The following is a 19,237-nucleotide window of genomic DNA, read 5'->3' as shown; positions in this document are numbered from 1 at the left end:
TATCTTCCAAGGTTTGTATTGTTCTCTCCGTCTGACCGTCTGTCTGAGGGTGGTAAGCTATGCTCAAATTTATCTGGGTTCCCAAGGCCTTCTTTAACATCCACCAAATTCGTGATGTGAAACGGCTATCTCTATCACAAATAATAGATGGAGGTACACCCATGCAGTGCCATAATTTTGTCAATGTAGATTTGGGCCAGTTTTTCCATCTTGAAGTCTTCCCGAATAGGGAGAAAGTGAGCAGATTTTGTCAGTATGTCCACCGTGACCCAAATCGAATCATGACCTTTAGAACTTCTAGGAAGATTGGTGACAAAATCCATGGATATTTGCTCCCATTTCCATTGTGGAATTCCGGGCTGTTGCAATAAGCCGTATGGTTTTTGATGTTCAGCTTTGACTATTGAGCATGTCAAACACTTTCCAACATACAAGGCAATGTCCTTTTTCATTCCAGGCCACCAATAGTACTCTTTAAGATTTTTGTACATCTTATCCGCTCCAGGGTGAATTGAGTATTTAGATTGATGAGATTCATCTAGTACTATGTCTCTCAGATTGTTAACCCTTGGAATCCAAAATTTGTTCTTAAAATAACGTATGCTATCAGGTTTGGTTTCAAATCTCACTTTTAAACCATGCAGAGTTTCACCTTGCATATTTTCCTTGATCAAGGCTTTCTCCTAGGCATCAATGATTTGAGATTTCAAGCTTGTCTGTATTACCATTCCTAAAGCTCTCACACAGGAAGGTTTCACTGTTTCTTTTTTGTTAAGCGCATCGGCTACTATGTTAGCCTTGCCTGGATGGTATCATATTTCGCAGTCATAATCACTAAACAACTCTACCCATCTCATTTGTCACATATCTAACATTTTCTGATCTAGGATATGCTGAAGGCTTTTGTGGTCGGTATAAATGATGCACTTGGTTCTGTACAAATAATGCCTCCATATATTAAACATTTACTCTTTAAAATATGACATAAATTTACAACATACATTTTTGTCTGTCGTAAATCATTGATATTTTACGTTATATGACATAAAGTTTATGACAGACTTCTTTGCCTGTCATAAAACAGTTGTCTGTCAAGAAAAACCTTTTTTCTAGCAGTGATTGTAATGAAAAAAAAAAAACTTGGTAGAAAAGATATTAGGTATCATTATGAGTTGGTGCTAATTTGGTAAACCTTGATGCTGCAATGCATATATGTAACAACTAACAAATTGTCTTGTCCAAATGAGGATTTTACAAGCAAATACCGCCAATAATTGATACAGCATGATAAAGAGGCAAACCTAATTCAATGCACGCATGTTCTTGCTTTTGTTCATAAATGCAATAATAGAGTTCGACAAAATCAAAAAGACAAACCACAAGAAGCTAAGTTTCACCAATATCGTTGTTATCAACAATATCAACAGGGTGATCACCAACCATGAAAGTACTGGTTTATTTGTCAACGGTTTAATCATAACCGAGCTCTCTGGTGAACCAAACCATAGAGCAGCTTCATCGTCATCACTAGGTTTCGAATCAAGCACCAACTTTAATAGGCCATCATAAGCAAGATCGTGATTATGTTTCTGGAAAATCGTTATCAACTTGTGTCGTCTACTTGAATCATCATTGTTGGAATATGAGTCAGACACCAGTTTCGCAATATCAGAGTCCAAATCACCATGGCCATCGTCATAGTACTGTAACAGCCCATGGTAAGTAAGACCCTTTTTGTCATCAAGATATTTGTCGTACAAACAGAGAACCTCATCGACCAAGGCGCTAATTTGCTCGTGACCATATTCAACGTTAACGTTTGTAACCACCAGGAAGGCAACCAGCGCTTCTTTACTAAGACCACCGTCTCTATTTATATCAAATAGATCGAAAATTTTCCCCACACTACACGGTGAAATACGATAATGTTAGCACATGGAAATGAAGGATCGATGGAGAGATTAACATGACAGTTATTTTATAAAGTTAAACAAATATAGGGTTACTTGGTTCGGTGTTTGATGAGCGTAGCAAAGGAAGATTTTGGAGTCTCGTTTTGCAATCCGCGTGATATTGATATCAAATTAGATTTCTCACCGTTTCTCAAAGATAACTGTGTCACATGTACAACATCCACATGCATTATTTCAGGCTTCAATGGCGTTACATATATGATCTTTGTTATACATTATATTCGTGGTATTAATAAAAAAACTTATATACCTCGATATTTAGTGATTCTTCAAGCTCTTTCAAAACAAGATCCATGGGAAAGCGTTGTTGTCGATCTTCACGCAGGCATCCGTATGCAATCGTTAAGAATTTGTTCATTGAATATGAGCTCATTTGTTTCCTTAAACTAGGATCGATAATCTTGTGAAAATTATTCATTTTAAAGTAGTCTAATAACAACAAGCCTTGGTCGTCTCTAATGGTGCACAGCCTCCCGCACAAAAGTTCAAGTAGTACCATGCCGAGAGAATATACATCTGATTCTTTGGTGACGATGCCAGTAGTGATGTATTCTGGTTCACAATAACCTGGTGTTCCACAAGCGTGGGTGATAATAGCACTTCTATCTAGACCTGATAAACTTAACTTGGATAATCCAAGATCAGAAATTTTAGCAACCCAGTTGTGATCTACCAAAATGTTTGCGCTTTTTATATCCCGATGGATTATGGCCTGATGCTTTCCGACATGATTATGGAGGTGTTCTAATCCACGAGCAATACCGACACATATTTTGAGTCTTTCCGGCCAGGTAAGAATATTGTAATTCGTATTATGATGCGTTAGATATTGATCCAAACTTCCTCGCTCTACATATTCATAAACAAGGATTTTCTCTTCCCCTTCTTCGCAATAACCAAGAAGAGAGATCAAGTTTGGATGTTTTTGACCGGAGAGCAACGAAATTTCTGTCAAAAACTCTTTTGACCCTTGTCCGAACTGCTCATATAGCCGCTTTACAGCGACTGTGGTAAGCTTTCCAGATATTAAAAGCTCTCCTCTGTACACCCGACCGTACCCACCTTTTCCGATACAAGTTTCGAAGTTGTTGGTTGCTATTTCTATCTCTCTGAATGAAATTTTGAGGTGTTCCGACTCTTTCAGTTGGGACATTTTCAGACCGAAATATACCAACAATCGAGATTCCAGAGGCAACTAAAAAGTATAACTAATTAAAAGTAAGAATGAGTACTTTACCTTAAGCAAAAATGGAGAGGCAAGACGGCTAGAAGAGAAACAGGGCGTGATTAAGAAATCTGAAGTTTCCGTATCGGGTTGTGTTGTGGGTGCAACAATTCAAACAAATGGGACATATTGTATAAACACATTTTCTTCGAGTCAACATCTTTATAGTCTACTCTTCAGTCTTCACTTCCAATAATTTATCGATTGCCGACAGTTTTTAATGTTTGTTTTATTCAATGATTTGGTTTTACGACGCATCACTCGTCATCCACTTCCTTTGTCCTTTACTTCTTTTTCATCGTGACCAGAATTTTCGAGGAAATATCATATAGTAATTTCATCTTTATCCACGTGATGTTCAAAATGTAGTGCTAATTAAATAGGAGAGAGGACTCCATTATCTCTTAAAAACCCATAATTTTCCACTAAAACTTCTATATTATATTCAATTTATGTTTCTTCAACCTCCATGTGCATCAACATTGTCTACAATTTATGAGTCCATTACGTACACCTATGTCCAATTTATTTTAGGTTGACAAATTTCGTATAACTTCTTTTAGCCGGCAAATTTTGGTTGCAGTGGCGGATGCCTTTAGGGGCTTGGCCCCCTGTTTTTTAGACTACTAATACCAAAAAATTAATGAATTAGCTTGTTTTTAAGAATAAAATCGATGCCGGCCCCTCTAATGATTTTGGAAGTAAGGTAACAAGAGTTAAAATGGAATGTAAATCATCCGCTAACAAATTATTGTTTGGAATAATATACTTTATAAAATAAAATATATACTGGCCCTCATAAAATTAAGAAAAATTAAACAAGTAAACTACATTATTATCCTATAACGATCGGTTACAATCAAAGCGATGAAATAGGAGGTATAATAGTACAAAAGTGGTTGAAGAAGATAGAAAAAGAAAGCATTAAAATATCAAATTAGTGAGATACGGGAAATTAAAGAAGCATCGTCAATTCGTCTTCCACCCTCGTCGTCGCCATGCCTCATCAACCACCACCGCCCAGGACACCGCTGCGACGTTCTCTCTTTCTATCTTGATTTGGTGGTTAGTTTCATCTGCTTTGGCTTTTGCTATTAAGACTCACAGTCATATACATATTGTTTATATTTATTACTTTTTGTTGATGCTTCTCTGTGTTGTCTTTTCAAAAGTGTTTTTAATAAATTACTTTTTGGGGCTTGCTTCTAGGAATGTCCATCCTTTGACACGTTTGTGTTTTGTGTTATTATTTAAAAATTGTTTATGCCATTGTTTGTCTTTTTATTTAAGGATTGTCAAATTCATGGAGTTATATCTTTTAAATATATATACTTTTTTTTTTGCATGTTTTTGCATGTTTTTTTTTTATTAGAATAAAAGTTTTGAAACAAACAAATAATAACGTACATATTTTTCTTATTCAACTATTAATTCTATAAGAAAAGATCATCATATGTATAGTTTATCACATTTGAATTTTTTTTCTCGGCCCCCCTCTTTATATCGTCCGTGTTCCGCCCCTGTTTGGTTGCCACATAAATCAAATTTTATATAATACAAATAATCAAACATAATTCAAAAATATTAGTCAGTGTTTTATAATTGTTCTCAATAAGTTTTTATATTTGAAAACAATTTATAAGTATATATTGATAATAATATAATATAACACATCTTTTTCAATACCATGGATTAGACGATTATTCATAAAGATGTAAGCCTCATTAGAATTTTTACATCAATGTGGAATATTTTTATGCATTTTTTCTCATGTTTTATAACTTTGCATTAGAAGACTTTTAAAGCGGTTTGCACCATGATGAAACTCTCATTTCTCAAGCTCACAAGAGGGAACCCTTTTTAAATCCACATATACGTGTTTCCTTCCGACCATCGAAAAATTAAAACATCAGTTGGTCTAAACTCTAAAGGGTTGTTTGGCAGGATTTGAATTTTTAAGATCTTAATTTTTAAGAGGTATGAATTTCTAAGAGGGTCTAAAACTTTAAGATCTGAATTTTTAACATGTTGTTTGGTTGGAACCTCTGAATTGTTGTGTTGAATTATAAAATGACCATTTTACCTTTTAGTGTTATGTTTTTTGTTGAATTCAATGCTTATGTAATTATAAAATAATCAAACCAACTTCTTGAATAATTATAACAAAAGTATAAACACAATACAAAATCCAAATTAAAAAAAAATCAAATCAGACATAAATATTTGACAAGTACAATACCCTTATCTAAGAGAACACAAAGAAAAACTTTGAATAAATCAGAAAATTGAAACCATTCCATTCATTCTTTGTGTTCCAAATTAGTGATATGTGGTTAGCTACTGGTGATTGTCATGAACCTTTCTTGTCCAATAGTATCCCACTGCATAAACATGGAACATTCAACATTAGTTTCATACAAATACAATCTTATATATCTTTTCAGAAGAGACAGAAAAGAAACATTCAACATTAGTTTCATCCACAGTTCCAATTGCTCAAGGTCAAACATCAATGCCTAAAGTTCCAATTGCTCAAATGAGAGATAGAAAAGGAACGATTTTGACAAAAAAAATCACAGCCTTCATCCACCATCATCTTGACCATCAAAAAATCACACAATGCTCTAAATCAATAACCAATTTGGAAACAATACATCAGTTTATGATAATAATACTCATTATTATACCAGGAAACTATAGATCAATAACTAATTTTAATTGAAGCTATGTTTCACCACCGATTCAAAACATCACAGAAAACCCAAAATATAAACATTTAAAAACTCATAATATTAAATCGATTTCGATTTCACATCATGAAAACATTTTGATTTCTCGAATGTGGAGTGATTTTAGCAACTTTGTACCTAACCAACGAAGGAGATCGGAGATCGCCTGGTGGAAACCAACGTTGTCGAGGGCGGAACCTGGAGAGGGCGGCACTTTCGAGGGTGGAAACAGCGACGTCGTAGCTTAGCTTCGGAGCTCGTAGTGTGACATCCCCAATTTCTCGGCCAGAAAATACCGGTTTCATTTATGCTTTTAAATAAAATCAGAGTAATCCTTTGATTAAAAGAGTTGCGGAATTTGTTCCCAAAACAAAATATGATAAGATAAAATTTATCAAAGCATTTCATAAAGAAATGTATTTTCATTTTATAACAAAACCTCGGGATGTCATGTTCCGATACAGACCAAAAGCATAAACAATACAAAATAGACCTTACAACAGTTACATATAACTACTGGTCTATAATCCAAAAATATCTTGACAATGTCATCCAACTTATGCTCTCGGGCCACTACCTGTAATACAAAGAAAAACTGAGTGGGTCAGGCTTGGGAGCCTGGTGAGCATATAGGGTTTTCAACCCACAATAAATAGTTATATTTAATTTCACCAACCAACAATAACCCGATTACCCATTCCCGTTATCCTCACTTTACGTCCCTATGACAACAACTATTTCAAGGGACCTAATCTAGGATTTTCATCGGGACAGACATTACTGCAAAGGGGTTTCCTTGACAATAGATGTCCTAAAGGCAACCATGAGGGGGATAGAGTACACCGGTGAACACATCGTTCACAACACCTACAGGTTATGAGCCTGCTAGCGTTCCACTGGACTGTCTAGAAAGAGTCTGTGGTCGTCATCCATACTCCGCTAGATGACTAGATCAACAACAACATCGAGGCCTCTCATCATTTTATTTTATCACACACCAACTGTCTACCCATGTTCTACCCAACATATTAGTAGATAAAATATATACATTTATATACAGCTTAAAACCTGTACAAAACATTCGTTCAACAACTAGTTCAAATAAACAAATAATATATAAACACATAGCACGTATTTTATAAAGAATACTTCATATCTATGTGTTAGAAGAAAACGAAAATACACTCACATGATCAGAAGATGATCGGACAGCACTACGGCTCTAAAAGTAGTATTCTTCGGTGAAACCGGGAGATCTTCACACACCGGGCTTCTCGCGGGCAGAGCTTCGGCTCGGAAACTCTTTTCTTCTCGGGATCTTCGGAGCTTCGGGACTCGCTTCGGGTCTCGGGATGATACCGGGGCTTCAGGGGTACTTCAAGATGGCTAGAGAGAGTATCGGGAGTGAGAGAGAAGGGATAGGGCAACCAAAATCGGCTGACCCTCGATTTCTATTTATAGGGCCAACATTCGGGATTCACGTCGTGAGTTTCCAATTCTCACGTCGTGAGCCTAGTAGGTCACTGCGTTCGTCACTCGTCCACTTGTTCTGGAAGATGTCCATCATTTGCTCACGTCGTGAACATTGTGCTCACGTCGTGAGTTCTGACACAGCCTCGAATATTGTATTCCAAACTTCATAAATTCATATCTTTCGTATACGAGCTTCGTTTTCGACGTTCTTTATATCCACGTGTAGGTGAGATCATGCTCTACAACTCTCGTTTAGACTCCGTCGGCTAATTTTGATTTTATTTTTATTATATTATTTTTAGTAGTCCGGGACAGGAAAACTCCGTTATAAATCCATAACTTCTTCATACGACGTCCGTTTTCGTCTGTCTTTTTACCATTGCACTACTATTTACGAGATCTTCGATTCTCGTTTAGATTGTTTCGGCTAGAAATCACTCGATCTCAAAATCGAACTTCGGGCTGCATTCTGCTAAGCTGAAACTTAGAAAAATCATAACTTCCTCATACGAAGTCAGATTTAGATATTCTTTTTATGCACGCTCTCGGTTTAACATATTCTACAACTTCCGTCTAGATCACTAAGGCTAAATATTGTTCTATCTTAAATTCATATTTTACGTCATTCAGCGTCGTGCCAGTTCTGTCGCGAAACTTCGACAGGTCATAACTTCTTCGTTATAACTCGGATTTCAGCATTCTTTATATATTCGGAAACCTCGTCACGACCACTACGTCTTCATGTATCAATATTGGGTTTATCTAACATTTCATTTTCACGCTTGTTTTTATTCTTAATTCATTTAAGCCACACAATTAAGCAATTAAGCATAAAACACATAATAATCAAATAATACATTCTTATTATTTCAAAATGGGCTACAAAGGTTAACCTAGACTATTACATCATCATTAATGCCTAGCCTAGAAACACGAGCGTTACAATTCTCTCCACCTTAGGATGATTCCGTCCTCGGAATCACACATCAACAAACAAATGCGGATAGCGACTCATCATGTCACTCTTCGTTTCCCAGGTGAGATTTGGCCCATTCGTATGTTTCCATCGGACAAGCACTAATTCGACCATCTTGGGTCGCAACTTCTTAGTCTTTCGGTCAACGATTGCCTCTGGTTCTTCAATTAACCTTTTGTTCTCATCAATTCTTAACTCAGAAATTGGAATTATATCGGGAACTTCTCCCGTGAACTTTCTCAAATAAACACATGGAAATTGTTATGAATTCCATTCAATTCTTCGGGTAATTCCAGCTTGTAAGCTTGGTTCCTAATCCTCTGAAGAACTTTAAACGGTCCAATAAACCTTGGACTCAGTTTTCCCCTTTTACCGAACCTTATAAGTCCCTTCCATGGCGAGACTTTAAGTAAAACCGAATCTCCAACTTCAAAAGTCATCGGTCTTCGCTTTTCGTCAGCATAGCTCTTTTGACGATCCTGAGCTACTAACATTCTTTCCCTGATTATTTTCAACTTTTCAGCAGTCTGATGGACTATCTCCGGTCCCATAAAATGCTTTTCTCCAGCCTCAAGCCAACAAGACGGCGTACGACATTTATGTCCGTACAAAGCTTGATAAGGTGCCATCTTTATGCTCGAGTGGAAACTATTACTGTAGGAAAATTCTACCAAAGGTAAGTGTTCATCCCAGTTACCTTGGAATTCCAGGGTACATGCTCTCAACATATCTTCAAGTGTTTGTATCGTTCGTTCGCTCTGACCATCAGTCTGTGGATGGTAAGCTGTACTTAAACACAACTTGGTGCCCAATTCCTCTTGTAGACTTCTCCAAAACCTTGAGGTGAAATGGCTGTCACGATCTGACACAATCGTTAATGGAACACCGTGAAGCCTCACAATTTCCTTCACGTAAGAATTCACAAGCTTATCCATAGACCATTTCTCATTGGCTGCTATGAAATGCGCACTCTTAGTGAAACGATCAACGACCACCCAAATCATGTCGTGACCATTCTTTGTTCTGGGCAGTTTAGTGACAAAATCCATAGCAATGTCTTCCCATTTACCCATAGGCACAGGTAACGGTTCTAAACTCCCGTATAGTTTCTGATGTTGTGCCTTGACTCTCGCACAGGTCACACACTCTGCCACATACTTCGCAATGTCGAGCTTCATCGTCGGCCACCAGTAATAGGGTTTTAGGTCCCTATACATTTTAGTGCTTCCAGGATGAATTGAGTACATGGTTTTGTGAGCTTCTTCCATCAGAAGATATATTATTCCTCCTGACTTAGGTACCCAAATACGATCTTGGAATACCTTCAGTCTGTGGCTGTTTGTACCAAACACCAACGTTTTGCCCAAACGTTCCTCCTTTCGGTCATTCTTCTCTGAAGCTTCTTCTTGAGCTTTCTTTATACTTTCCACAATTGTCGAGACAACTTCTATTCTCAATGCTCTTGGCCTTTTTCTTTCAAGATTGACTTTCCGACTGAGAGCATCAACGACAACATTTGCTTTACCAGGGTGGTAAAGTATCTCACAGTCGTAGTCCTTAAGTAACTCTAGCCAGCGTCGTTGCCTCATATTTAATTCTTTCTGATTAAAGAGATATTGGAGACTCTTATGATCAGTGAAAAGTTTGCACTTCGAGCCATAGAGGTAATGCCTCCATATCTTCAGTGCAAATACTACCGCTACCAACTCCAAACCATGAGTGGGGTAGTTCTTTTCATGCTCTTTTAGCTGTCGAGACGCATATGCTATCACCTTTTCCCTTTGGGTCAAAACACAATCCAGCCCAACACCAGACGCATCGCTATAGACAGCGAAGTCTTCAACTCCATCGGGTAAAGAAAGAATCAGTGTCTCACATAGCTTCTTCTTTAGCAGCTCGAATGCTTCTTTGTGCTTATCACTCCAAGCATAAGTAGCTCCTTTGTGGTTCAAAGCCGTTAGTGGAGTAGCGATCGAAGAAAAGCCTTGGATAAACCTTCGGTAATATCCGGCTAATCCTAAAAAGCTTCGGATCTCCGTGGGACTTTTTGGTTGTTCCCACTTCATCACAGCTTCAATCTTTGCTGGATCAACCATTACCCCTTCTTGGTTGACCACGTGACCCAAGAATTGGACTTCTCGAATCCAAACATCACATTTGGAGAACTTAGCATACAACTTCTCCTTCTTCAAGACTTCCAACACTTCTCGCAAGTGTCGACCATGCTCCTCTTGGATTTTTGAGTAAATCAGAATGTCATCTATGAACACTATCACAGATTTATCAAGTAACGGATTATAAATCTTGTTCATTAAATCCATGAATGCTGCTGGAGCATTGGTTAGTCCAAACGACATAACCAAAAACTTGTAGTGTCTATATCGTGTTCTGAATGCAGTCTTCTCGATGTCCTGCTCTCTCACCTTCAACTGATGATATCCTGACCTTAGGTCGATCTTTGAAAAATAACTTGAACCTTGTAGTTGATCGAACATGTGATTAATCCTCGGCAACAGATATCTATTCTTTATTGTTGCCTTGTTCAGCTCTCTGTAATCGATGCACATTCTCATACTTCCATCTTTCTTCTTCACGAATAACACCGGAGCTCCCCAGGGTGATGAACTAGGTCTTATGAAAACTTTGTCCAATAACTCCTGAAGTTGCATCATCAGCTCCTTCGTCTCCGTTGGTTCTAATCGGTAAGGTGCTTTTGCTATTGGCGTCGTTCCTGGTAACAAGTCAATACGGAATTCTACTTGTCGGTCAGGCGGTAATCCAGGAAGATCTTCGGGAAATACTTCCGGATACTCACACACGACAGGAATGCTCTGCATCTCCTTTTTCTCCTTCTTTGCGTCAATCACGAATGCCAAATATGATGTACATCCTTTGGCCAAACACTTTCTGGCTTTTATTAGAGAAATGATTCCAGAATTTACCCTGCGTTTGTCCCCATACACCATAAATGACTCTTTCCCTGGCGGGTTTGCTTTGACTATCTTCTTTCTGCACAATATCTCGGCGTCATTGGCGCTAAGCCAATCCATTCCCAGCACGATGTCGAAAACATTTAGCTCAATAGGCAATAATTCTTCATGGAACTTATTCCCATTCAAATTAATTAAGATGTTTTTCATACGATGGCTAACAGGTACAAACATGCCACTAGCAACTTCGACTAATAAAGCATTATCTAGTCTATCGACAGGCAAAGCTAGTTTTCTACCAAATTCATGCGAAATAAAGGAGTAGTTGGCTCCATAATCAAATAAAATTTGGGCAGGCAATTCGTTTATGAGAAAGGTACCTGAAACGACATCGGTTTCTTCTTTAGGAGCTTCCAGTGTCATCTGGAAGGCTCTCGCCTTCGGCTTTGGTGGAATGTTGGGTCTTGCTGCCTCCTTCTTTTTCGGACAATCCCTCGAGATGTGCCCCTCCTCCCCACACCCATAACAAACTTTCTTGGTGAGGGTGCATTTGTTGGCATAGTGACCTGGCTTTCCACATTTGAAGCATGTGACTTCCCCGTCACATTTCCCATGATGCTTCTTCTTGCATTTGTCGCACCACTTCGTTTCGCCTCCTCCTCCTCTCGAACTAGACTTCGAGAATTTCTTTTTCTTGTTGGACCCTGAAGGCCCATCAAACTTCCTCTTCTCACCACCCTCTGATCTCTCCAGACCCTTCTCCCTGATCTAAGTCTCAACATTCTTAGCAGCCCAGATGGCGGCTTTCAATGTGATTGCTTGCTTAACCATTGGACCATAGTCCGCTGGTAGTCTGAGGGCAAACTTGTTGACCTTTGAGAGTTCTGTTGGAACTAAATATGGAATAAGCTTCATCTTTTCTGTGAAACTTGCAGCGTATTTAGTAACGCTCATTTTTCCCTTCTTCAAATTCTGAAACTCATTATTGATTTCCAGAAGGTCCTGCTCTGAGCAGTATTGCAGTTTCAGTTGTTCCACAAAGTCTTCCCAAGACATCTTGCTCGCTTCTCCCTTGGGCATCGAGTCAGCTAACAGCTTCCACCAACTCAACACGCCAGATTTTAACAAAGGGATCGCAAGAGCGGTCTTCTGCCTGTTGCTGCATTCGTAATTTTCAAACATTGTCTCCATTTCGGAGATGTAGTCCATAACTTGCATCGGCGTCGGGCTTCCGGATAGACACGGTGGCTTAGATGCCATAAAATCCTTGTATTTACATCCCCTTCCATCATTTCCTCCATCACGATTGTTTTGTCTAACAATCGGTGGGTTGGCTTGACCAACAGTCCCACTGAAGTTACCTCCTTCCGATGGCCCTCCATTCACTTCGGGCTCTTCAACTTGAATTGAACGTTCTTCACGATTTTGTTGAAGCAGACGTCTAGTTTCTTCCATCTGACGATCCAACATCGTCTGAATCATCAATTGTACACCAACCATTGTTATTGGCTCAGGTGCAACAGCTACAACAGGTATTTGCTCGATTACAGGTGGTCGATTCCTGTTTTCGTTCGCGTTTCCAACTCCGCTTCTTGTTCTTGCCATTCTTGATCTATACACCGAATAAGGTGAATTTAGGTCCTCAATTTCGATAGAAAATCAAATCATCCTTATCACTCCGAAACGTTTACATGTTAGTTCAAATATCGTAGTCGTACGTTTAGAATCCTAAACACATAAGGTTTCCAGATCCGGTCGGCAACAGACCATAGATCCGAACAAATAACAGCATATAAGGCATAAATCATTTAGCACATAAAGCATATTAGGCATACTTTCCTAAATAAGCTAGTGCTCACATCTCACAATCATCGCTTAGCATTCTAAGTTTAAGTCTAGAAATCCTACAAATTCCTAGTTCGCTTAAACTAATGCTCTGATACCAACTGTGACATCCCCAATTTCTCGGCCAGAAAATACCGGTTTCATTTATGCTTTTAAATAAAATCAGAGTAATCCTTTGATTAAAAGAGTTGCAGAATTTATTCCCAAAACAAAATATGATAAGATAAAATTTATAAAAGCATTTCATAAAGAAATGTATTTTCATTTTATAACAAAACCTCGGGATGTCATGTTCCGATACAGACCAAAAGCATAAACAATACAAAATAGACCTTACAACAGTTATATATAACTACTGGTCTATAATCTAAAAATATCTTGACAATGTCATCCAACTTATGCTCTTGGGCCACTACCTGTAATACAAAGAAAAACTAAGTGGGTCAGTATTGGGAGCCTGGTGAGCATATAGGGTTTTCAACCCACAATAAATACTTATATTTAATTTCACCAACCAACAATAACCCGATTACCCATTCCCGTTATCCTCACTTTACGTCCCTATGACAACAACTATTTCAAGGGACCTAATCTAGGATTTTCATTGGGACAGACATTAATGCAAAGGGTTTTCCTTGACAATAGATGTCCTAAAGGCAACCATGAGGGGGATGGAGTACACCGGTGAACACATCGTTCACAACACCTACAGGTTATGAGCCTGCTAGAGTTCCACTGGACTGTCTAGAAAGAGTCTGTGGTCGTCATCCATACTCCGCTAGATGACTAGATCAACAACAACATCGAGGCCTCTCATCATTTTATTTTATCACACACCAACTGTCTACCCATGTTCTACCCAACATATTAGTAGATAAAATATATACATTTATATACAGCTTAAAACCTGTACAAAACATTCGTTCAACAACTAGTTCAAATAAACAAATAATATATAAACACATAGCACGTATTTTATAAAGAATACTTCATATCTATGTGTTAGAAGAAAACGAAAATACACTCACATGATCAGAAGATGATCGGACAGCACTACGGTTCTAAAAGTAGTATTCTTCGGTGAAACCGGGAGATCTTCACACACCGGGCTTCTCGCGGGCAGAGCTTCGGCTCGGAAACTCTTTTCTTCTCGGGATCTTCGGAGCTTCGGGACTCGCTTCGGGTCTCGGGATGATACCGGGGCTTCGGGGGTACTTCAAGATGGCTAGAGAGAGTATCGGGAGGGAGAGAGAGGAGATAGGGCAGCCAAAATCGGTTGACCCTTGATTTCTATTTATAGGGCCAACATTCGGGATTCACGTCGTGACTTTCCAATTCTCACGTTGTGAGCCTAGTAGGTCACTGCATTCGTCACTCGTCCACTTGCTCTGGAAGACGTCCATCACATGCTCACGTCGTGAACATTGTGCTCACGTCGTGAGTTCTGACACAACCTCGAATATTGTGTTCCGAACTTCAGAAATTCATATCTTTCGCATACGAGCTCGTTTTCGACGTTCTTTATATCCACGCGTAGGTGAGATCATGCTCTACAACTCTCGTTTAGACTCCGTCGGCTAATTTTGACTTTATTTTTATTATATTATTTTTAGTAGGCCGGGACAGGAAAACTCCGTTATAAATCCATAACTTCTTCATCCGACGTCCGTTTTCGTCTGTCTTTTTACCATTGCACTACTATTTACGAGATCTTCGATTCTCGTTTAGGTTGTTTCGGCTAGAAATCACTCGATCTCAAAACCGAACTTCGGGCTGCATACTGCTAAGCTGAAACTTAGAAAAATCATAACTTCCTCATACGAAGTCAGATTTAGATATTCTTTTTATGCACGCTCTCGGTTTAACGTATTCTACGACTTCCATTTAGATCACTAAGGCTAAATATCGCTCTATCTTAAATTCATATTTTACGTCATTCAGCGTCGTGCCGGTTCTGTCGCGAAACTTCGACAGGTCATAACTTCTTCGTTATAACTCGGATTTCAGCATTCTTTATATATTCGGAAACCTCGTCACGACCACTACGTCTTCATGTATCAATATTAGGTTTATCTAACATTTCATTTTCACGCTTATTTTTATTCTTATTTCATTTAAGCCACACAATTAAGCAATTAAGCATAAAACACATAATACTCAAATAATACATTCTTATTATGTCAAAATGGCCTACAAAGGTTAACCTAGACTATTACATCATCATTAATGCCTAGCCTAGAAACACGGGCGTTACACGTAGTTCGGCGATTGGAGTCGATTTTATGGAGGTGGGAGGTTTAGGATGGGGCGGCGGTGTTGTGTGAGTCGACAATGGGAAGAGGTGCTCGACGATGGGATGAGGTGTTCGGTGATGGGAGAAGGAGGTTGGCGTTGGAGTTGTTCGGAGGTGGGTGTAACGTCTGGTTCCTGGTATGCATTTAACTTATTTATTTATTCATTTTAAGAGAGGGACTCGACGAGTTGGTGGCCCTAACTCGTCGAGTAGAAGGCAGATTATGCGTGTGGTTTAAGCTATTTACTCGACGAGTCAAGAGCCCTCGACTCAGAGAGTAGATCGACCAGAATGAAACCATAATTTCTGGGTTTTGCACCCTATTTAAGCTCCTTAACCCCCATCCCTTAGCCTTATTTACAGCCTCCTTGTCCCAAACCCTAATCCACGAAACCCTAGAGAATCTTGTGAGTGTGTGAGCCATTTGTAAGCAATATTTTGTGTTCTTGAAGCTTGAAGAAGAAGAAGGCGTTAGAAGACTCAAGAGGAAGATAGTAGATCCAGAAACTAAACTTCTTTAGCTACATTTTCTGGTAATCAAGTTTCTATCTTGACCTCTAGTTCATTAGATCTCTTCCTTCCCCTTTTATGGAGGGTTTGGCCCAAGAATGATAACCTTTGGAGAATGGACGACCAAAGTGGATAATATTCTAGATCTAAGACTTAGAGAGGATGTTATGGCATAAAGGTGAAAACTTTATGCCATTGGAGCTCCCCATGTAAGCTTTAGAGAGTTATATTGGCCTTTTTAGCCCCAAAAGGCCATGCATGTTGTAAAGGTGGGAACTTTACGTGTCCAAGTAGTGTTAGGGGTTTAGATATGAGGTTGTAAGCTTGAGTTTGGTGTAAGGAAGGCTTAAGGACCAAGTTCTCGGTCCCAAGGAATTAGGGTTTGAGCTAAACCCTTTAAGAAGTGGTATTAAGGGGTAAAGTCAGAAACTTTACCCTTAAAATGATATTTTCAGGGTTATTGTGAAGTATGAAGCTTGGAGCTGAAGTGTAGGGGCTTAATCCATTAAGATAGCCCAAACAGACAGGGGAACTCGGCGAGTCCAGTAAGGGACTCGACGAGTTGAAGCCGGGTTGTCCCGATTTTATGACAGTTAGAACTCGACGAGTTTGGGAAGGGACTCGACGAGTTGACTCGGTTGACCACGAGTCTAAGTAGTACATGAACTCGCCGAGTTAGGAGATAACTCGACGAGTTGGGTTGACTGGGAGTTGACCTTGACTTTGACTTCGACCAGGATGTTGACTTTGATCAGGGGTACAATGGTCATTTTACCCTAAGAGGGGTTATCAGGTTTTTGATTAAGTGTTATTGTGAAATTGATAGTCGAGGAGTTGTTGGAGCAGTCATCAGAGAATCCCACACGAGATTTCAAAGCTAGCATTCGAGGTGAGTTTCCTCCAGTAGGAACGGGTCTAAGGCACCAAGATCGGCCCGTTTAGTTAGTAGTAGTTCCGCACTTTGGTCTGATGTCGGGCGGGGCTCGATGTAGGTTTATATGCTTTTTCGGATTTCGATCCGATGTCGGGGGGGTCCCGAGGAATGCTTGTATGCTTGACGTCTTTGTGATTCTTGCATGGGTTTGTATTGTATGTTTCCGGACTTCGGTTCGATGTTGGGGTGGTCCCGAGGAATGATAGTATGATACCGGATTACGGTATGATGTCGGGCGGGGCCAGAGGAATGTTTAAGTGTTAATGTTATGTGCTTAGGTTTATGTGTATTGCTGATTATGCTCTTATGTATTCCGAGATTTTCTCGATGGCGGGCGGGGCCCGATACCGAATAGGGTTCGATGCCGGGCGGGGCCTGATGTCGGGAAAGCCGATGCCGAGCCTGACTCGATGTAGCACGGGCGGGGCCCAAGATATGTTATGTGATATGTGTATGGTATGTGGTAGTTGGGGAGACTCACTAAGCTTCGTGCTTACAGTTTTCAGTTTTGGTTTCTGGTACTTCCGCTAGCAAGGGGAAGAGCTCGGGATGACTACATGGCATACACCATTGTTTTAGCCTGGGAGGATTCACTCTGATTTACGATATATGATTTTGATACATTGACTGATTTGATGATGTTTTGAGATACATGACTTATGGTTTTATTATGATATGGTTGGAATATGGTTTTTGTTAGATTAGTGTCTAAGCCCGTAACTATTTTGGTATGTACTTGACCCGGTTGTGCATGGTCCTTTTGGGTTTCCTTCACCAAAGCAACTTGATAGGATGATTTATGAAGAGAAAGGTTATTATGATTTATTAATATATTATAAGAATAATATATTAAAAGAGAAATCATATTGTTTAATTAATATTAGTCATGGATTAATAAGAATTAATTTTGTGGCTAAAAGAGATTAATTAAATAAAGGGGACTGATACTGTAATTATAAGATAATTGCATAAATTGGGCTAATGGACTCCATAGAAGTTGGAGTGGACAAAATCTATGGGGAAACCCATTAGAATTCGTCCAAGGCTTCTAAGGAGGGAGTCAATGGGCTAACTATATAAGGAACCCCTAAGGGTTGTTAGACGTTTTGGTGCCTCTCATCCTAAGCAGTCAGATTAGGGTTTCCTAGTTCAAAACCCTAATAGCCTAACTATATAAGGAACCCCTAAGGCCCCAAAAACGTGGGGAAGGAATCCCTAAGGGTTGTTAGACGTTTTGGTGCCTCTCATCCTCTCTCCTCTTCATCATTCTCTTGCTATTGGTGTTTGTGAGCCAATAGAGGTGTGACACTTGTGGCACTAAGCTTCTTGAAGATCAAAGAACTCTTGTAACCATTGAAAGGTAAGATCTAAGCCCTAATTCATATGTTAATTTGATTATTGTATGCTAGATCTAGGTCTTATAAGCTTTGGATGATTATTGCATGTTCATTAGACAAACTAGATCCAAAAGCTTTAGGGTTTTGCATGTACACCATAGGATTGTTGTAGTGCTCAAAACCTATCAGTGGTATCAGATCCTAGGCTGTTTGTTTGATGTATTTGATGCTTGTATGATCATTCTTGGCATGAAATCGAATTTTTTGTCCTCTGCATGACAGACTCGGCGAGTCAGTGGATGAACTCGGCGAGTCAGCCTGACTCGGCGGGTCCAGTCCCTGACTCGGCGAGTCCAGGGGTCAGACAGAGGATATTTCGGGATTTTTTGGATTTTGGCTGATTTTGATGATAGATAATTACCATAAACGTTTTTTATTGATAAAATCCGACTTTTATTGATATTATGTGATTATCCTTGCCAAAATAGAAGATAATTGTCATTTAATTGAATTGTTATTTCCTTATATGATAAATTTTGATTATTTGAATTATTTGATGAATTGTCTTGCAAGAAATTGGATTAGGTCAAATTTAGATAACCACCAATTAATTGTTTAATTGTTATTATTTGCAATTTGATCTACAATGTTCTTGATAATGTTTGAAAAGTTTCAAAACTTGCCCTCAAGTTTTGGAATTTAAATTTTTATTAAAAGGTTTAATTTCGAAATATTTAAATTCTAAACCCTAATGTTTTGAAAAGTTCAAAACTTGCCCTCAAGTTTTGGAATTTAAAATTTTGATTAAAAGTTTAATTTTGAAATAATAAATTCTAAAACCCTAGTTTTTGAAAAGTTCAAATTACACCCTTATGGTTTTATTAAGTTAATTAAGTGTATAATTAAAAGAGAGTTAATAAATCCATAATGATTTGGTTTACATTTAATTAAATTAAAAGTATAATTTATTAAATTAGACCACATAGTATTTTAAAAGTGTAAAATACACCTT

At 38.7% G+C, this 19,237-nt stretch overlaps 1 protein-coding gene across 1 annotated transcript; it reads right to left on the bottom strand.

Annotated features, from left to right (window-relative positions):
• Positions 1-1,182: 1,182 nt before the first annotated feature.
• On the bottom strand, positions 1,183-3,357 carry LOC145132492 (putative serine/threonine-protein kinase PBL21). The gene is made up of 3 exons (XM_079067290.1): positions 2,224-3,357; positions 2,007-2,113; positions 1,183-1,905 (listed from the first exon to the last, which is right to left on the bottom strand). The coding sequence occupies exons 1-3, from the start codon at positions 3,124-3,126 to the stop codon at positions 1,302-1,304; spliced, it is 1,614 nt and encodes a 537-aa protein (XP_078923416.1). The 5' UTR covers positions 3,127-3,357; the 3' UTR covers positions 1,183-1,301.
• Between the last annotated feature and the right edge of the window lie 15,880 nt (positions 3,358-19,237).

Source organism: Lactuca virosa, chromosome 8 (genome assembly GCF_052849685.1).
Source record: "Lactuca virosa cultivar CGN04683 chromosome 8, Lactuca_virosa_CGN04683_v6, whole genome shotgun sequence".
Taxonomy (NCBI): domain Eukaryota; kingdom Viridiplantae; phylum Streptophyta; class Magnoliopsida; order Asterales; family Asteraceae; genus Lactuca; species Lactuca virosa.
This window is presented reverse-complemented; position numbering and strand designations above follow the sequence as displayed.

Excerpts from the sequence above, each read along its gene's own strand:
- LOC145132492 (XM_079067290.1), bottom strand. The coding sequence starts at position 3,126 with ATGTCCCAACTGAAAGAGTCGGAACACCTCAAAATTTCATTCAGAGAG. Across the intron at positions 2,114-2,223 it reads AAGAATCACTAAATATCGAG|TTATCTTTGAGAAACGGTGA; the intron begins GTATATAAGTTT and ends CATGTGACACAG. Across the intron at positions 1,906-2,006 it reads CTCATCAAACACCGAACCAA|TGTGGGGAAAATTTTCGATC; the intron begins GTAACCCTATAT and ends TTCACCGTGTAG.